General features: G+C 43.8%; 1 protein-coding gene across 1 annotated transcript in view; it reads right to left on the minus strand.

The window, feature by feature from the left end:
• The window catches only part of arhgef17 (Rho guanine nucleotide exchange factor (GEF) 17), a 69,652-nt gene extending 50,444 nt beyond the window's left edge, over window positions 1-19,208 (minus strand). Inside the window, exon 1 of the mRNA XM_028571506.1 lies at window positions 13,403-19,208. Coding sequence (XP_028427307.1) covers window positions 13,403-18,691 — 5,289 coding nt within the window. The 5' untranslated portion in view covers window positions 18,692-19,208. The remainder of the gene's footprint in view (window positions 1-13,402) is intronic.
• Between the last annotated feature and the right edge of the window lie 9 nt (window positions 19,209-19,217).

The following is a 19,217-nucleotide window of genomic DNA, read 5'->3' on the forward strand; positions in this document are numbered from 1 at the left end:
AATGTTTGAAGACATCTGGTGTCTTCAAAAGACTATAAAACTATAACGGATGATAAAGAGAGCTGCACTCATTTGGACATTGGACAAAGGTAGGAAAGAAGAGAGATGGCGGTGTTCGCAGTTGGAGAAACAAGCAAGCCTATTACAGATTTGTAGGCCAGTTTAAGAAGAATGACGTCATCTGTCCACAAGGAGCCAGAAAAATAGCAACAAAAATATTACCAGAAATTTGGCGTGGGTGAGACTAACGCAACTATACGGGTTGTTAAATAATGTAATCTCCATATTTCTATGACATGACAAACTTTACATCAAACAATCACTACTGCAGCTACCCATAAAACCTCTCTGGGTTAGTTTGTAGAAATGTTTTCGTTTATCTTAAAAAGGTCCAATATGTCATACATTTATTGTAATAAATCCAGAAATGACCCCCAATGCGTCACCAGATATCAAGAAAACATGTTAAGTTAAAATACTATCTTTTCTGACAACAATGCTAATGCTAGTATTTTCTTCTTTTGAAATTTCCGTTCTGTGACAGAATTTCAGTTTGTGTTTTGGTCTGTGTGTTGTTATCAACTGCCCAGATTGACAGCCAGGCCGGGTTGCCAGATATACCTGTAAAAACGTAAATCCAGCGCTCTACAGCTGTAACGTTTGTACAGCCATGAAAGCAGCAAACATACAAACAGGATCAACGGAGATAGATTCTACCCCGAAAAAACGGCATGTTTCTAACAGTTGCGTGCCCTGAGACGTAACAAGCCCCGGATAAATATTGGAGATGTATTTGAAAGATGGAGACAGCTTAGAGCCCAAAAGGACGCCAAGTTGGCCAATTTCCTCCTGAACAGGTAAGCATTAGCTTCAGGCTAATTTATCACAGCTACTAGGGACAGGCATTTTTATGTCATTTCAACATTCGTGTACTCACATGGAATTATATAGCTAGAGTACCCGAGTTGGTTACTCACAAAAACAATTGAGACATAGCTAGTAAAGTGATCCCGACTGGCCCTGGCTAACACCGCCATGCTAACCCTGCTAAATGCTAACGTTAGCAGAGGATCAGGCAAGCGGGCCACGGTTGTTTATAACGTGTAGCTTGTTCAGCGGCCGTAGCCGACAACGGGGAGTTATTTTAAGCCGAGAGAGGGGGGCTGTAAATCAGGAAGAGAGGACCGTGAGTTTGGAGTGTGTTTAGCGATTGTTGCCGTAATTCTAAGCCAATAAAGCGTGTTCAGTCGGGTGGAGAGGACGGCAAGGTAGTGTTATTTTTAGCGGTTCTCAGAGAAATTCTAAGCCTAGGAAGTGTATCTGTCTGTCGAGTGGAGAGGACAACGAGGTTGTTGTGTTTTTAGCGGTTCCTACCGTAATCCTAAACCGAAAAAAATGTGTCTGTCAATTGGGAACAGAGCGCCATGTGAGCAGTTTGAACAAAGGAAAGTGCAAACAAATGATTTTGAAATCAAAATGATGGCTACAAGGATGCACTACTCCTTTCATGCCACAAAACATGGTTTGAAACTTCAAGGTCAGATTGTGAACTATTTTTAGGAACTTGGCATCTTCTTATCGCGAGGGTTTTGTTTGCTCAGCATTCATTCACAACCTTTTAAGTTCTCAGTGAGAGTTGTAGCTGCACCAAAATGATAAATGTTCACTAACAAAATAATACAACAGACGTGTGGCCGAGATGACGTGCAACAAAATGACAATGAATGATATAGTATGTAAAAGGTGTCAGACCCACTGGTATCTGTTGCCATTTCATTGGGTTTGGACCCTCACATTTTGTATGTTTTTTAAGCGCCCTTAATTGCAAAATTCTTGCTGTTTGTATTACACTGGAGATCAGTTACCAAGATGTAGTCCTCTTCTGACAATCTTTGAGAAAATAATGCGCTTCAGTGAAGTTTAATGCAAATGCCATCTCTGTAGCACACTGTGTGAACCTGAAATAATTTCTCTCCTCCTTTCACAATAATTTATCAGAACCATACAATTGAAATGCCAACTGGTGAATTAAATGTTTGAAGGGGAAAAGTCAAGGCCTGGCTGAAAAAAAAGGAGCCTATTGAGGAGTGAAGAAGGACTACATTGTTTCAGGAAAGACCTGATTACCCACAATCCCCTGGCTGTCACTGGGTGATGGGAGCTTTGTGTGAGCCCTTCAAACATACCTTCGGAGAAACACACACACACACCTCCAATCTTCAGAAAAATGGCAATCATCATCATTAACTATAATCATTGCCATACTGATTACTGCGGTTATATTTCGTAAGAGACAGTCGAGGGACAGCAGGTCCACACACACACACACACACACACACACACACACACACACACACACACACACACACACACACACACACACACACACACACACACACACACACACGTAAGGTCAACATATTTCAAGGCTGACTCACAGTTTTGTGAAAACTCATCTTGGGACTAAATGTTTTACTTAAGTACAAAGGTTGGCAGTGGCCAGAGTGATCAAGCCTCTCAACGACACCTGTGAGGGGGCAGGGAAGGGAAACGGGTCACTTTTTTGGAGTTTTTGGAGTGTTGATTGTGGATTGGTATAATACATAATTTTAACAAAAAGGAAACGCAGGGCTGGATTATTAAATTATCTGCTTAAATCTAAAAAGAGTAGGGCTGCTCCCTCTTAGTCGATTAGTCAACTAATCGGTCGTTTTGGTCTTAGTCAACTTAGATTTCTTTAGTCCATTAGTCATGTTTGATGCTTTTTTTCATGCTGAATGACTTATTTCCAAGAAACGTACGAGCACATCTCTGGTAAACACAAGAATTAAAGTGGTGCTTTTGCATGACTCTTTGCGGAGAAACTCAGATTTACAGATCTGTCGATTAAATCAACTAATCGATTAGTCGATACAATTGAATGAGTGTTAGTCGACTAAGAACTTCTTCAATTGAGCACAGCCCTAAAAAAGAGAATACAATATTTCATTCAGGCAGCGCTGCCTGGAAGGCACTAGGATTAGGCAATGGTTATGGTTAAGGTTAGGTGCCAAGTCAACAGTCGCAGCGCTGCCTGGAAGGAGACGTTGGGGTCTTCAAACACCATCGAGCGGGTTTCCTCCCATCATAAAAGACACGCATTCTATGTAACTAGGACAACAGTTGAAAATTAGCCGACTGGCTAACACCGACGCATTTACAGAAATGTTAATTCATGTGAATTGTCCTAATAAATAAAAATGATTATCTCTGTATCGTGCACAGAAGACCTATAAAAGGTTAATAATTATAATGAACACTTACACCGACAATAAACAGTTTGTAAATCCAAACATAGTCAATGCCAAATAGGAGGCAATGTGGAGATCCAACACTGTCCCCAGATTGGGTATCTTACAAATTGTGGGGCTGACTAGAAGAAAAAAAAGAGAAGAAAATATTTGCCTTAATTTCCTCTGCTAAGGCAGTCGTCAATGTTAAGTGCATTCTCAACTCAAAGTTATTAGTCTTGGAATTAAGCGCAGGAAAGAAGAATAGCCAGGGAAGGCAGCGTAAACAATTTTTTTCTACTGGAAATACTTAATTAAAAAGGATACTTGTGAAAAGTACGTATATAGGGTGTAGTATTGCTCAGCAATAAACTGCAGGTGAGGTGTAGTAAGAGTAGCGAACAAAGCTGTACAAATATTCTAACTAGTCTGGTCAAAACATCTGCAGTGATCCAAGCATGTGTCACTTTACTTTCATCTCAAAGCATCTCTTTTGCCTGCATGAACACACCAATTAAGATTTCCCTGGTAGTGTAGTTTTATCTTGTTCTGTTCAGGCATGGTTGCTGCTGCTGCTGCTGCTAAAACTGAGTTGCCTAATGCACTACTGCTGGAAATATGCAACGCACCACTTTGTGTGGCGCACCAGACAACATAAGTTTAAAATAACAAATGCTAACTTTAAAAAAAGATCCTGTGTAGGAAAATTGCATCTACTGCATTTGTCACGTATCATTACTCTAAAATGCTGAAACAGAGAATAAAATATTTTTGTGGATTCAAGTTAAGAAATAATAAGCAGGAATACAGGCACTAAAAAGTGTTTTGTTTTAGTCTTCACTCATCTCATTGAAATCCATACTTTACAGGGGTCAAACCAAGAAAATATCAAAGTCACTATATGAATATTCTGCTTTTGACAAATGACCATGAGTGATAGGTAAACTTTACAGTGCCCTATAGTGGTGTCATCTAAGTGCTGTGGATGATGTAATGGCACCATGGGGGGGGGGGATATGGGTGATGTCATTGTCAAGTTAATATGATGACAGCAGCGTAGAGCTAAACATTATCAGCCTTAACTTAATCTCTGATTCAGCACACACACCATTAAACAACCTGCTTATTAATTAAATCAATTTTTTTGTCACAAAGTACACTACCTAATTGGATCCAGCTAAGCTTAAAACAATCTTTCTTGAAAAATATCAAGAAAAGATAAATGTAACTCAAATTAACCAACATGACTTAAACCTCATCCCATACAAACACAGGATCCAAACCACCTGCCTGTGAGGCTGATTTGGCCTTAGCGGCTCCCGTCTCTCTTCTCCAATCATTCTCCTCCTCTCCCTGCGCCTTGATCCGAGATCCCAGCAGCCACTCGGGAACAACGCTCCGACATTTCCAGTTTCTCCCAATCCCATTTTGATGAGACTTTCTCAACTGACAGCTAGAGCATGATCCAAACCGGCGGACTGATGCCATAAGACAGATGAATAAGAGGGTGAGAAGAAGACAAGAACTGAAAAAGAGGAGGGAAGAAGAAGCAAAGTGTTTCTAATGTCATGTTTCTCTGGGTGACAAAAGACAAGTGAGAGAATAGGACTCAACAGCCCATTCAACCCACAGTTAGACCAAGACCTAAACCCTGTATGAGAAAAAGTGTGTGTGTGTGTGTGTGTGTGTATGTGTATGTGTGTGTGTCCGACCACGCTGTAAAATATGCTATGCTACACGCTGCACTGGTGACACAGTTGTACCATTGTGTGAGTGACTGGGGGAGACACAGGAAACATGTCCATGACAATCACTCATGGAGAGATATGCGCATACACAAAATCATACTAGCATGTGCATAATAAATGTGACTTTAGATTGTCCATTCTCTGCTTTTTGACACATTCACAATGTAACACTCAAAAGCTTTCTCTAAAATGAGCAATAAACTGAGGAATTCAGACATGTGACTAATGGGATTATGTCATAATTTTGCACCATCACTGACCGGTATGGTGACATGAGACTTTTAGTAAATTCCATTTAAGTTTGGGAGTAAATATAGTGCCTTAAATAGGGAGTGACTTCAGACACAGGATATAGTATGTTTTCAACCTACTAGGTCCCACAGCCCAAGGTGACATATTCAAATTATTGTTTTTAAACTAAAAGTTTGTTATTACTTAAGAAAAGCAAGCTTGAACCAATAAATGATTGATCCTTCATCCAAATTGTTGCCATTGAGATTTTAAATCAATTGGCTGAACAATTAAAATCAAAAAATAGTTTAAATGCTAATAATTATTTTACATAATGTGATATCACAGCAGTGTGCGGCAATGACTGTGAAAAGTAGACAGAAGTAAACAGCAACAGAGAGACTGAGCTGCTGGCTGCTAAGTACCCTGCTGCTTACCAGACTATTCAATTCATTGTTGATTTTGTTGGATTTTTGTTGTTGCGGCGTGTCAAGTATTTTCGTGGCATTTTTACAGTTACCTTTTTCCCCCGTTTTCTAGAACCAGCTAGTAAACCTTTGGCGATTCCACTTAGGACATGGCAGCCAACGGTGCAGCCCTGCATTGGGTGAATCATCAACAAACCGCAAAATAAAACTCTCACATTAGACATCTTTGTGGCCACGTGGACTGCAGATGCATGACTCAGACTGAAAACAACAGGGACGACTAACATGACTGAGAGAAACCCTGCCAAAGATATAACTTACTGTATCTATGGCACACACGCAAACAATCTTTAACAGATGACCCAATTTTCAAACCAGCGTAAGAACCATGTGAAACCATTATTTATCATCCATTATTCATATCACACATACACACAAACACACACTTTAGTACAGAAATCTGCCTGTGCAAAAGCTCTGCTAGAAAGTGCTGCTTCAGAGGAGGCTTTCCTTATATAAGCAAACTGCTCTGTAATTACACTGGGTGGATCCACACAGACGGAGAGAGTTAGAAAGAGCCAGTCTGAAGGGAGCAACTGGGACAAGAAATGAGATGATAACAAAAGGAGGGGGGGAAAAAAGATAGAAAACGACACCAATAGCCACTCTTCACAGTTTTAAACTGTCATGCCTTTCTACTGGCGAGCTATAATGAATTCAAACATTTAAATGCAGGGAATATCCTTTAAAAAAAAAAAAAGAAGTCAAAGATTTCCAAAGCATATTGCAACTGTCACCAACCAGTACAAGGCAAGGACATCCAGAATTGTTTTCCCACAGATTTATTTCCTCACTGTGAAAAACCAGATGGATCAGAGTCTCATGTTAGTTAAAGAAACAGTTCAACACTACACACTTTTTTGCTGAGAGTTAGATGAGAAGAAGTCTACCACTTATATCGGTATGCTATGTAGATGGGGCCAGCACCCAATTAGCTTAGATTTGCACAAAGAGGGATAAACACTTAGCCTGGCTCTTTACAAAAGGTAACACAATCTGTCAAACAGCACCTCTAAAGCTTAAGAATTAACACATTATTTCTTATTTGTTTAATCTGTACAGGAAACAAAGTATAAAAACGACATATTGACACGTACAGGCCAGTCAACCAGCTGAGACTGCATGAGGTTACTGCACAGAACCCAAATAAAAAAAGGCAAGCAGTTTTCCCGTTTCTAGTCTTTATGCTAAGCTAAGCTAACCAGCTGCTGGCTCTAGCTTCATATTTACTGCATGGACAAGAGAGTGGTATGAGAGTTCTATAATTCAACAAGAGGTAGAGGAAATGGAAAGATAGAGAGGTAGATGGATCGGAGAGAGAAAGAGAGAAAAGAGTTTGTTGCAGGAAACAATATATACTGGACTCTTTTCCATGGCTGCACAAATGTGAACCACAAACAAACCTATATATACACACACAATTGGCTACAGTTATCAAAATCACTTAAGCATCTCTTAAATTGACCGCCCTGTCAAACCAAATAGGTCTAATATTAAAAAGGTGCTGTAGGTAGGATTGTGAAGATCCAGGACTTAGCCGAAGAATTTGAACATCGACAACTTCTCAGTCCCTCCCCCCATTTCAGCTAAAGCCCAAAACGGTCTCCTAAGCCCCTTCCCCCACAAGGGAGAATGAATGCGCATGAGCAGTGATTGACACGCAGTTAGACCCCCCCCCCACCCTGGCCATGATTGGAGCATCTGAACAGGGAGCGGTGGATTTTTGCAAATCGCACTACAGGCTGTAGGTGATGCCTGAGGAGCTGGATTTTATTTATTTATTTTAATTACCTGCTTCATATAGTTCTACTGGAACATAGGGTCAGTTTCAGCAAATATGACAGAAAGTTAGTTTTATAAGTCTTACTTACTGCATCTTTAAATCCCCCCCCAAACACACACAGACACACTCACTCCTACTCAAAGGAACACAAAACATTTTTGTTGTGCCTGTCCCAAAAGCAATATTGTGTGTGTGAGACAGAGAGACAGGCAAACCAGTGTTTGTGTGTGTGTGTGTGTGTGTGTGTAAGACAAGATGGCTAGAGGTACAGGTCGTTCTCCCTCCAAAGTTCTCTGCTCTCTTAGGACCTTAACCACATAGGAACAGAAACCATAGCAAACACAAATGCTTTTCACGTTCAATCTACGCAACCAGTAAGAGCTACATAGATGCCATCGCATTTTCTAAACAGAGTCACACCATGCTCCCAGTACAATGATCCATTCTTTTAAGCTCTTACAGTATTCTGCCTAAATGTCTAACATCAGAGGCTGCCTATGTGTCATTGAAGCCAATGATATCTGCAGTGTGACCTTCTGATCTTCCGATTCATCCCACCTCCTCCTTCTCATCTGCTGAGTCATGGATACCTTCAACCAGAACAAACCACATCCACATCCTTTCATCCCTCCTTCACCTTTACCTCGCTCAGCATCCCTCACTTTTTGGACGTCACTAAACCTGGGTTGACCTTTGCATGTTAAAAAGAACCCCAAACACCTGCACTATATCCTTTATGTGCGTGTATGTGTGTGTGTGTGTGTGTGTGTGTGTGTGTGTGTGTGTGTGTGTGTGTGTGTGTGCAATGTGTCCTTAAACTTTACTTTTAATTATGCGTTTATTATTTATTATTGGATAGCTCTTAACTACAGAATAGAGGTCCATTAGCAGTCCTGGAAGAAATTGTATTCAATTTGAGAGGAATGATACAGTATAGTCTAAGGAAGAGCCTGGTGTGTGATCCAGCACCCATCCTATGGGCACAGGGATGTGCATGCCTTTTTTATTGTTTCTTTTCAGGGATGATATATTTAACAAATGAAAATGTCTCCTGTACAGTAAAAGCCCCTTTTGATTACGGTTGTGTGATGTGTTTATAATACAGAGCCTATAATCTTTCTGCACATGCCCAGCCTTATGGCATCCTTTTATTTACCAAGTATTTTACCGTGAGATACATTTAAATCACTGATGTAAGAAAATAAACTAATGTAATCACTGCCACTTATGGCCCAAAACAGTTGCTGCACTGATCTCTATGTGCTGAAACTTTTGAGTATTTTCCCCCCTTTCAGCTACGCACCAATCAGGAATGTCACAAAGTCCCTTTGCCTTCGACAGCTCCCTGAAACACCCTGCTGTGACATTGCAGGTTTTTGGCGGTTTCGGCTACTCCAGTGCATTTGTGGTGTTGGCGCAGGGGTTATGACGCATGCCTTTGGTGTGGGAGACCCGGGTTCGATTCCCACTGTGATACATCAACCAATGTGTCCCTGAGCAAGATACTTATCCCCTAGTTGCTCCAGAGGCGTGCGACCTCTGACATATCAAATTTAAGTCGCTTTGGATAAAAGCGTCAGCTAAATGACATGTAATGTGATTCAATGTTGACTGACCCTTAACAAATTCAAACATTTATGGTGATAGCTCACTTTAAAGCCCATCATCTCTGCTAAAGTGAGCTATTAATCCCCCTTTTTTGCCTCTAGTGTGTTCCCAATAACAAGTCATAAACAATAACTTGATTCTGATGAGGTTGTGTTTGTTTAACTGAGAACGCCTAAGAGCATCCATATTCTTATAAGCCTGTTTTGGCCTCTCAATTATTCAAACGTGAGCCAAGAGCAAACCAGCTGACCGCTTGAGTATCTCTAACTTTACTGCTTCTCAACAGCACAATCACATCTGGGCAGGAGTGGGGAATGCAACAGGGGAGTGAAAGAAAAAAGGCTGGGCAGAGGGAAAGTATTTGATTCTATGTGGGTGGCCTGATAAAACAAAGTCAGTCATAAATCTGAAGCTATAAACACTGTGCTTTTAGACCTAATCCATGCAGAGCAAAGCACAAACCAATCTGTCTGTCTGTCTTCTTTCTTTCTTTCTCTCCAGGTTTCTATTTCCCACCATCTTTCTCCCATTAGCACTCCAGCTAGCATCCTCTTTAAACATGTACTGGTCTCATCAATAGGATAAAAGGTAATGCATGACTTTTGAGAACTTATTTTATATGAGTTACTTTCTAAGACCGAAGAAAGAGTGTGGCACATAAACAGCTGCCCATTTGTTTATTTCAAGGAAATGCAAAAATTACATACAAACAACATACAACAACATACAAACACTATGGCCAACAATTGGTAGGCTACTGAATGAGTGACGAGATTTTTTGACTTGTTAAAAGATGCTGAGGTAGGATTGTGAAGATCCAGGACTTGAAATTTGAACATCAACAACTTCTCAGTCCCTCCCCCGCCTTTCTGCTAAAGCCCAAAACGGTCTCCTAAGGCCCTCCCCCCACAAGGGAGAATGAATGCATGTGCATGAGCAGTGATTGACACACAATTAGACACCCCCTTGGCCCTGATTGGTGCATCTGAACAGGGAGCGGTGGATGTTTGCAAATCGCACTACAGGCTGTAGGTGGTGCCAGATTTTTATTTTATTTTTTTTAATTACCTGCTTCATGTAGTTCTACTGGAACATAGGGTCAGTTTTAGCAAATATGACAGAAAGTTAGTTTTATAAGTCTTACCTACTGCACCTTTAACTTATTTTAATGTTGATAGAAATATTGTATACATGTTGCTCATTTTGGAAAGTTTTATTTCGCAGCTTGACAATGTTTAACACTGATGCATTTGGGAAGTTTGGCTTGTTACATCACAGGGCAGGTTTTAGAGAAAGGTGTATATTATATTAAAATAAGGTCACTATTGCATGACACAAAAATCCTTGTGACTGAAGGGAAAATGGGTCGCATTACTGCTGCCTGTTAAGGTGAAAACTACAGAAACAACAACAACACACACACACACACACACACACACACACACACACACACACACACACACACACACACACACACCTCTGTTTCAATTGAAAACTAGCCTTTTTCTATCGTTCTCTCACATTACCTCCCCTCACTCCCCTCCCACCATCACCATTTCATTCTTCAGCTCTCTCAGTTCTATTTTCATCCTGTGGCTTTTTTTTGCCAGCAAGCGTTTCCTTCCAACTCTTTTTCTTCCTCCCTCTACCTGACATTTGGCTCGGCAGCCTGCCTCACACTAAGACAAACGTTATGACCTCACTTCACTGAAATGTTACAGAGACACAGAGAGAGACAGCAAAGAGCAGAATAAGATAACATGGAGGAGGAATGCTAGATAATTAATATTAAAAAAGACAATAGGAGATGGGATATGAGCTATAAAATGCTACATACAGTATTTCAGACTTACAGACTATAGACTTTGACTGACCCAACATGGATGCATAACAAAGGATAAAAAGTGAAAATGGGATAAAAGGTATAGTGAAGGAGTATAGATCAGAAACACAGACAAAGATCAAATAACTTTGTTATCAGAAAGCGGGCAGCTGTGGGTGAAACGAGCCACACTCCAGTCTCCAGAAAAGTAAAAAAACTTGTTCTATCCCTTTCTTTCTTTCAACTTGTCTGTGCCCCATTTAAGCTTGGCACAGTTGTTTTTAAATTCACCATAGCTGCAGGTCAATGCTCTAAACACTGCATGTTGGCAAAACTCTGGGCTCCAGCAGTTTAAACAAGCCATTGATATATTCCAGACAAACAATATGCACATGCACACACAGACACAGAAAGAAGGAAGAGGAAACCAGTTTATAATACACACGCAACACAATGCAGTGTGCACACACACGCCAGCCAGTAATTCTGGACATCATCAAACACTTCAGTAACCACAACAACTTCCTATTTTCCTAAACCCATTTCCTGCCTGGTAAGGTCACTCACCAATTACTGCTACTGTCACTACGGCAACGAGGAAGGACAATGGGCCAAGGGAGTAAAACAATCAAAAACTAATGAAGACCAAGGCAATAGATGGAAACAATATCAATGAGCAGCAAAGCAGCTTTCTGAGAGAATAAAGTCAAGTAGCGAAAGGCTTTTTTTGCAAATAAAAACTTATTACTGAAACAAACACAGGGACAAATCACAAGTAACTACAGGCAACATTTACTCATCATGACGTAATGAAAGCAAAGCCCTGGATATGTCTGCAACCTTCTGTCCTGAGCTCAGACAGGATGGTAATCCCAATGTTGTTTTTACTTTCTCCACACCTACTGTATTCAGAGTCACACCCATGACTGTAAATTAACTAAGACCTCCAGGAGAGATAGAATGTGTGTGTGTGTTTTTTTAGGAGGTGTGTTATGAGTGAAGGTAGCAGTGTATGGCAATGCATGACACAGACCTAGAAACATACATAGACAGTAGGGGTGGAAATCACCAGAGGGCTCACGATCATCACAATACTTATGTCACGATACGATATTATTGCGATTTTAAACATATTGCAATATTCGGCGATATATTGCAATGCATTACCTTTTTTCCAACTTAAAAAATTGTTCACAATTTCAAATGATGTCCCCAAAGGAAAATGTTGTCAACATCTGTTTTATCGAAAAAGATACATTTCTGTTTGTTCATCTCACTTCAATTTTATTGCTGCAAAACGGGATTGTCAAGCAGACAGACTGACCAACACATATCATAAAAGATCGATACTTGGCGTCTGTGTATCGATACAGTATTGCCACGAAAAATATCACGATAGTATACTGTATCGATTTTTTCCCCCACCCCTAATAGACAGACACATCTAATTCCCACAACGCACTGTTACACAAGTTAAACCTCATTAGTGGCTAGCTAACAAACCTGTGCATTTATTTAGGTTTTTACATTAGTTTAGGTTTATTGGACAAAAATACTTGCATACTGTAAGTTTACCATACAATTCTTATTCTAGACAGTGGTGGTTTAAAAACATGAATTTATTGTCAATGTATTCTTCTGTATAATCATGGTATTGATGTAGTTCACGTTTATTGGACAAAATGACTTGCATACTGTAAGTTTATACTTCTTATTCTACACAGTGGTGGTTTAAACCATGAATTTATGGTCAATTTATTGTTTTGTATAATCCTCACGATATTGCCAGAAGTCTTTCATTGTTTAGACACCACTGAGTAAATGCAGCATCACAGACATCAACACACACTGTGTTTGGGTCAGCTGTTTATTACAGCTCTCTCTATGACTCTGGCACAGAGACAATCATATTGGATGAAACAAATAGAGAAAACAGACACGCGCAGTGGGCCTTGAAAGCCTTAAAGCCCTTAGTCTGAGATTTGTTTAATCAAACTAATAACATCCTCTGATGCTTGTTTAACACTGCTCAGCCTTTAATGGCTTCTGTATTGTAGTACTGGTCCCAAATGCACTCTGAAATGCATCACATTGGTCCGGAATCACAGTACTTCATAAAAGACCAGGCACACACATTCACCTTTGAGTGTAGCTATGAAACCATAAGGACGAGCATACTGTACAGGACATTATGGGCTGTTTTAAGACAACTGGTTTTACCTCAAATCCCATCTATCTTTCATTGTTACACAAAAACAAAATTGGTAAGCATCTGAAAAGGCCAACTACAAATAATTTACACCCCTTTCTCTCTCAGTCAAATACAAACCAGATTTAAAACCATGAATCATCAGAACTCAGACACCATGCAACAAGAGAACATTGAGCACACCAGCCTTGCACTTGGACACACTCACACATGGCATTGAAAATGGTAAAAACTGTGGACTCACCACTTTGGGCTTGGTCCTCTGTGGAGTAGCTGTGGGTGCAGTGTCCTCTGTGCTCTTCTTCTCTGGTCCAGCTTCTGTAATTCCACTGGCGCTGGTCTCGCTGGGCCCCTCGCATGCCGACACTGAACCTTCGGCTTCATCCCTGGCCACTGGTAGAGGCCCTGGGCCCTCAGCAGTACTCAGTTCCAGAATATACTTCTGCGTCACATGCTCCAGAGATGGAGCCTCGTCTCCCGGGGGCTTACTTGAGGTCGAAGGCTCTGCAGCGGGTCGGACAGCAAGGCAGTCCACTTCCTTCAGCGGCTGGAGTTGTGGAGGTGGGGAGATGGGGATAAAGGTGGCGGGTTCGCTCGCATGGCGGACGTGCCTGGGTTTGGTTTTGGGTTTGGATTGCAGTGGGGGAAGGGGAGGGGTGAGGTCGGTTTGGATGCTGTGATCCTCCTGCTCCTCTGAACCCAGTTCTGGGGGTTCAAATGGGTCCTCATGAGGGAAAAACTGAGCCAGCCTGTTTGGACGCTTCCTGGTCGGCCGACGGATCAGTCTAGGGGACAGAACCTCAGCCAGCTTAAAGTTAAACTTCTGCACGTCCGTCTCTTCTCCACTTTGGTCTATTAAATCATCATCTTCAGCATCATGGTTATCAGAGTGGGTTGTGCATTCTGACTGGGAACGAGCTTTCTTGACTTTTTTGATGTTTGACTGTGTTGGCAACGAGTGCTTAGGCTTCACTTCTGGCTCCCACAGTTCCTCCCTCTGCTCGTTTAGGATCGGCTCACTGCTGGAAGGTGGAATCGGACCAGGTTGATCGAGCTCACTGATTGGATGAGTACTGCCAATCTGACCTTTGAATTCAGGGTCATTCTGGGAAAGAAAAGGGGCGTCGCTACGGCGACTGGGGTCACTGAAGGACTTCTTCTTGGGGGCTTTGCCATTGCCATGGTCATCGGTCATCAGTCTGTCCATTGCACCTGGCTCAGCTACGATGCTCCTGATAACCCCACTGTAGTCACGAACGGCATCATCCCGGAGCCCGCCATCACTGCAAACTGACAAGTCACTGGCCACACTGCCCTTGTATTCTGACAGGACGGCCACATCAGAGGTCTCTGGAGCACCTCCTCCTCCTTTGACAGATAGGGATCCTAACAGGTTGCTGTCTACGGAGGAAAAATTGTTATTCCCTTCTTCTGCCACAGAACAGCGCCGCTGAGGCATGGGGTCACTGAGCGAACGGTAGACTGTGGACTCCCCATTTCCAACAGCTGCTACTGCTGACTCTGCATTACTGCCATTACTGGAATCGGAGCCTGTGTTGTTATTACCAGAAGGGGAGAACTTGCGCCTTCGACGGACAGAACTTGGTGTCGCAGGGGCTTCAAGTCTCCCGCCTCCTGCGGTGCCTGCTGACCTCAGCAACACAGCGCTGTTGGTGTTGATCTCTTCACCGCTAGTGTTGACATTGTTGATACCAGCAGTGCTGCTCAGCTCCATGATAATACTGTCACTCTCAGCCATACGGGCATGACGAGGCAAGGAGGGAGGTACGCCGACTTCATTCAGATGATTTGTACAATTCAGGCTGTTCTCCGTCATCTCTTCTCTCTCCTTCTTAAAGCCCTCCGCCTCGTGGAGAGCCGATTGATTCCATGCGGTGACAGGCTGCCCTAGCACATCCCTAGCAATTTGTGAACCCAAATTAACCCCTGCTGACCCCAGGAATGACCTCTCAGAGGGGTCACTGGGGCTCGTCTCTGGCTCGGTTACGATCCCTTCATCTGTTAAACTAGACTCGTGGCCAGAAAGTTCATCCACAGAGCGGTCGTAGAACATGCTTTCCTCCGAGTCGCCCTTCAGTAAGCCTCTCTCCGTTTCTCTGCTCTGTCTCTTTGCCTTCTCCCTGTACTCTGTGCCCCTGCTGTTTAGCTTCTCCAACTGCATACTTTGTCCATCCCTCTCGCTCCTCTCCCTCTCCCTGTTCTCTCTCTCCCTCTCATGTTTATCCCTGGCTTTTGTGTTCTTAAACTCAGCCTCTTCATCTGTCCTTGCCTGATCCTGAATGCTCACGCCTGCGTTCTCCTTCTCCTCATTTGTTTTATGGAGCTGGAAACATTCATCCTCCAAATCATTATCAGTTCTCCTTACATCTACGTCATCATCTTCTCTAGTACTCATCTGGCAGATATCTCGAATGACCTGCCTGGCTTCCTGCACATACCTCTCCTGCAATGGAGTTGGCATCCCTTCCTCATCCTCATCATCAAATCCATAATCTCTCATTCTTTGCCCTCTCCTAACCCTCAAATCACCCCCATCACTTTCTACTTCCCTATCTGACACAGACACTCTCCCTCCATCCCCCTCTCCATCCAAGTCAAGCTGCTGCTCAGAGGAGCTCCTCTTCGTGGCACCACCGGTCAAGTAACACCTCACTGCTGTCGTGGGTTTGTCTGAATAAGTGAAGGATTTTGCACGCCGCAGGGTGGCGGTCAGGTCTTTCAGCGACGGGCGACGACCAGAAGGTAGCAGGGTACCGCCATGAGCCCGTGAGCCCATCCTGTACACTGTTGTCCCCTCCACGACCCCGGATTTGTCTCCATTAGTTTTCCGCACCTTAAGCTCGGACAGGTCAGATTTAAGAAAGCTTAAGAGGGACATAGTGTCTGAGGTGATATCAGGGTTGGACATGGATATTTGTTTTTTGTCTTTATCATCCACCCCATCCCCACCTGTGGTCCTCCTTAATGCCGTGGTCTCACCACCCCCAACTCCTGCAGATACCCTGCCTTCTCTGGCAAGTACACTAGATAAGGGGGTGACTGTGGGCACAATCTTGGGGCGCACCCACACAGGGGTGTGGGAGAAGTTATCCCCATGGCCAAAACTTGGGGAGCGGTACATGGTAAAATTCCCATGGTAAGTTTTACTCAGCATGGACGAGGATGCAGTTCTGCTAGCGTTGCCTCCTGCTCCGCTTGGGTTATATAAGACATTTCCTGCACGGTTGGCGCAGCCAGCCTGCTCCTCCTCCTTAAGTGTCTCAGTGCTGGAGTACCGACTGTTGCAACGCGAACCACCAGGACTGGAAACAAATGGGGGGATGTTGATCTTTGACACTCGTGATACACCGGTAAGGGTTGTGGATGTCACAGGTGAGGAGATGCGCTCCCACTGCTGTACCCTGGCTCTGTTACTGTGACTGCTGGGTGCTCTTGCCGAGTGGCTCCGAGATACTGTTCCTACAAATTCTCCTCCTGCGTTTTGCTGGGGGTGCCTCTCTAAGTGCTCCATCGTCAAGGCCGTGTCGCTGTCGCTGTCTTCCGATTCGCCATAGTGATCGTCATAATCATCATAATCATCATTGCCTGTTGCGAGAGCAGCTCCACTGACTTTCTTCTTCTTTCTCAGTGAGCGGCGGCGCACTGTCTCGCGACTGTGCAGACCTAAAGAACCAGGGCTGTCCTCCTCACTGCCTGAGGACCTGCCAATGCCTTTAGCCCCCCACCAGCCATGTTTACTGCGGGATAAATAGCTACCTCCTCGCTCAGTGGCGCTCCTTTCTCCTGCTCTATAGGAGATGGAAGGAGCAGGGCAAGAAGGAACAATCCAACTGCCTCCTCCACCTCCTCTTCTTCTCCTGGTGTGTACCTCCTCTTCGTCTCCAGAGCTAAACCTCCAGTGGCAGCTTAGGGGAGAGGCAACTCTTGCTAGGGCTCTTAGCTCGGTGGAGGGAGCTACAGTCAAGGAGGAGGAGGTAATGGCTTTATCTGGAGCTGGAGCAGAGAAGAGGGAGGAGGTGGGGGCAGGCGCTCTAGAGGAGCTATGTGAGGAATGTAAACTATCCCTGGGCAGCCCGACCCCCTGTCTATCCCTTCTCTCCCTCACTGTCGGCCGCTGAAGAGAGGAGGAGCAGGAGGACGTGTCCAAGCTCTCCGGTCGACTCCAAGACGAAGTAGCAGGGGGTTGAAGGTCAGGGCTGGGGTCAGATGTCAACCCTGTTGTCCTAAGGGTCTTGTGGGCAGCCTCTGCCTCAGTGCTGGGACTATGAGATCTGAATGGAGATGGGTTAATCCTCTGGTAGGGACTACCCCCAGTGCAACTGAGACCGCTACTGCCGCTGCTTTGAAAAGGGTTTCTGCCAGAAACGTGTTTGTTATCAGAACTTTGTGATTCTAGGTCTGCCTCCTCATCATTTGAGTACTGCTGGTGGTCAGTTTTGGAATAACAGTCCATACCGTAACAAGCAGCGCTTTCTTTCCTTTGTGCTCCAACAATGCATTTGCCATGCAAAGACAGGCTACCGGCTTCATTAGCAGAGCTGCAAGGCGAGACCTTGTCACTTCTATCCGAAAGAGGAGCACTTTTACTGGGGCTGAGGTCGTGCAGATGTCCTCTGACGGCTGCTTTTAAATTCTCACAAGAGTCAGTCTTGTGCTGCTGTGTAGCTTGGCCTTGTATCTCATCAAAAAGTTGCCTAATTTTTGTGACACTGGGCCACTTTTCAGAGTGCAGGGGAATAAAGTCACTGTGGTGTGTAGAGGGATAACTTCTGTGAGATTTACAAGGTGGGGGAGCCCCTCTATTAGCAACATCCTCTTCCTCGTCTGTAGTCAAAGTCTTTCTGGGATCAGGGTGACATGCATTGATTTGTGAATAATCTCTCTTACCAGAGTTGCTGTCGGTTGATAAACGCGTAAAAATCCGCTGCCTGCTTTTCTTCTCCGACTCAGAGCCTGACACGGAGTCCGTGTCAGAGCAAAACTTTTGCACTTTGTCTGTCGGTGACTCTGCCGTCGTTGTATCACTATCCTGGAAATATCCACCGCCACAACTATCCTCGTGAGAAGATTTAAGAGACCGAGACCCGTCTCTCCTGGAGCCCTTGGCCCGGGGAAGAGTGCTGCTCCCCCGCGTCACTGCTGCGCCGTCCCCCGGTGAGGCTCGGCGCGTCCCGGCAGAGCCGCTGCTGCTAAACTTCTCAGTGAGCTGTCGGATGGATGGAGAAATAGAGGAGAGAGGAGTGGAGGAGGCTCTCTTTGGATCTGCGGTCGGGAGGCCGGCGGCAGCGGTAGTAGTGGCAGAGATTTTGGAAACTTTTCTTGACACACTGACATTACGCGTCGCAAAGGGCCGTTCTGCTTTGCTGGGCTCCGGGGGGAGGGCGACGCCAGCTGCCTCCAACTCCTCTGATTTGTGTTGTTGGCATTCACTCCTGTTGGCGCTCCAGGACCCCAACTTTTTAAAAGAGACGCTACGATACACAGCCGCGTTCTTCCTCTCTCTTTCTGCCATTGTTCATGTCTTTTGTTTGATTTCACACACACATTTTTAACTCCACGGATATTAGCCTACAGATCCAGTCACCTTTTGGAGTTGTAGTCCATTTCCCCCCCAGAAGCCTAACGGCATGAAAACCAAAAAAAAAAAAAAAAAAAAGCAATCACTCGCAATCAACCCGCAATCGTTGGCAAAGTTTCAAACTGCACTGTAACGAGGTTAATCAATTAATAAACCTTTCAGTGAGTACGTGCTGCTCTTTTATCAAAACTTACATGTTGTCGATTCCCGAAACCGCATCCGTGCAAGGAGGAAAAGCGCTACAAGTTTTTTTTTTTTTTTTTTTTTTGGGGCAAAACTTTCCCAACCTGTTCACAAACACAATTTTTCCATTGTTAATCCCTTACTACTTCTAAACCTTAGCCCATGGCCATGTTAGCACGCCTACACGGGCCCGACGCATCATCCACTGTTAATTCCCCAAACTGTTTGTGGATTCCTTTATTTTGGCATGATTTGCTTTTCCGTGACTTATATTGTT

Source organism: Perca flavescens, chromosome 3 (genome assembly GCF_004354835.1).
Source record: "Perca flavescens isolate YP-PL-M2 chromosome 3, PFLA_1.0, whole genome shotgun sequence".
Lineage (NCBI taxonomy): Eukaryota > Metazoa > Chordata > Actinopteri > Perciformes > Percidae > Perca > Perca flavescens.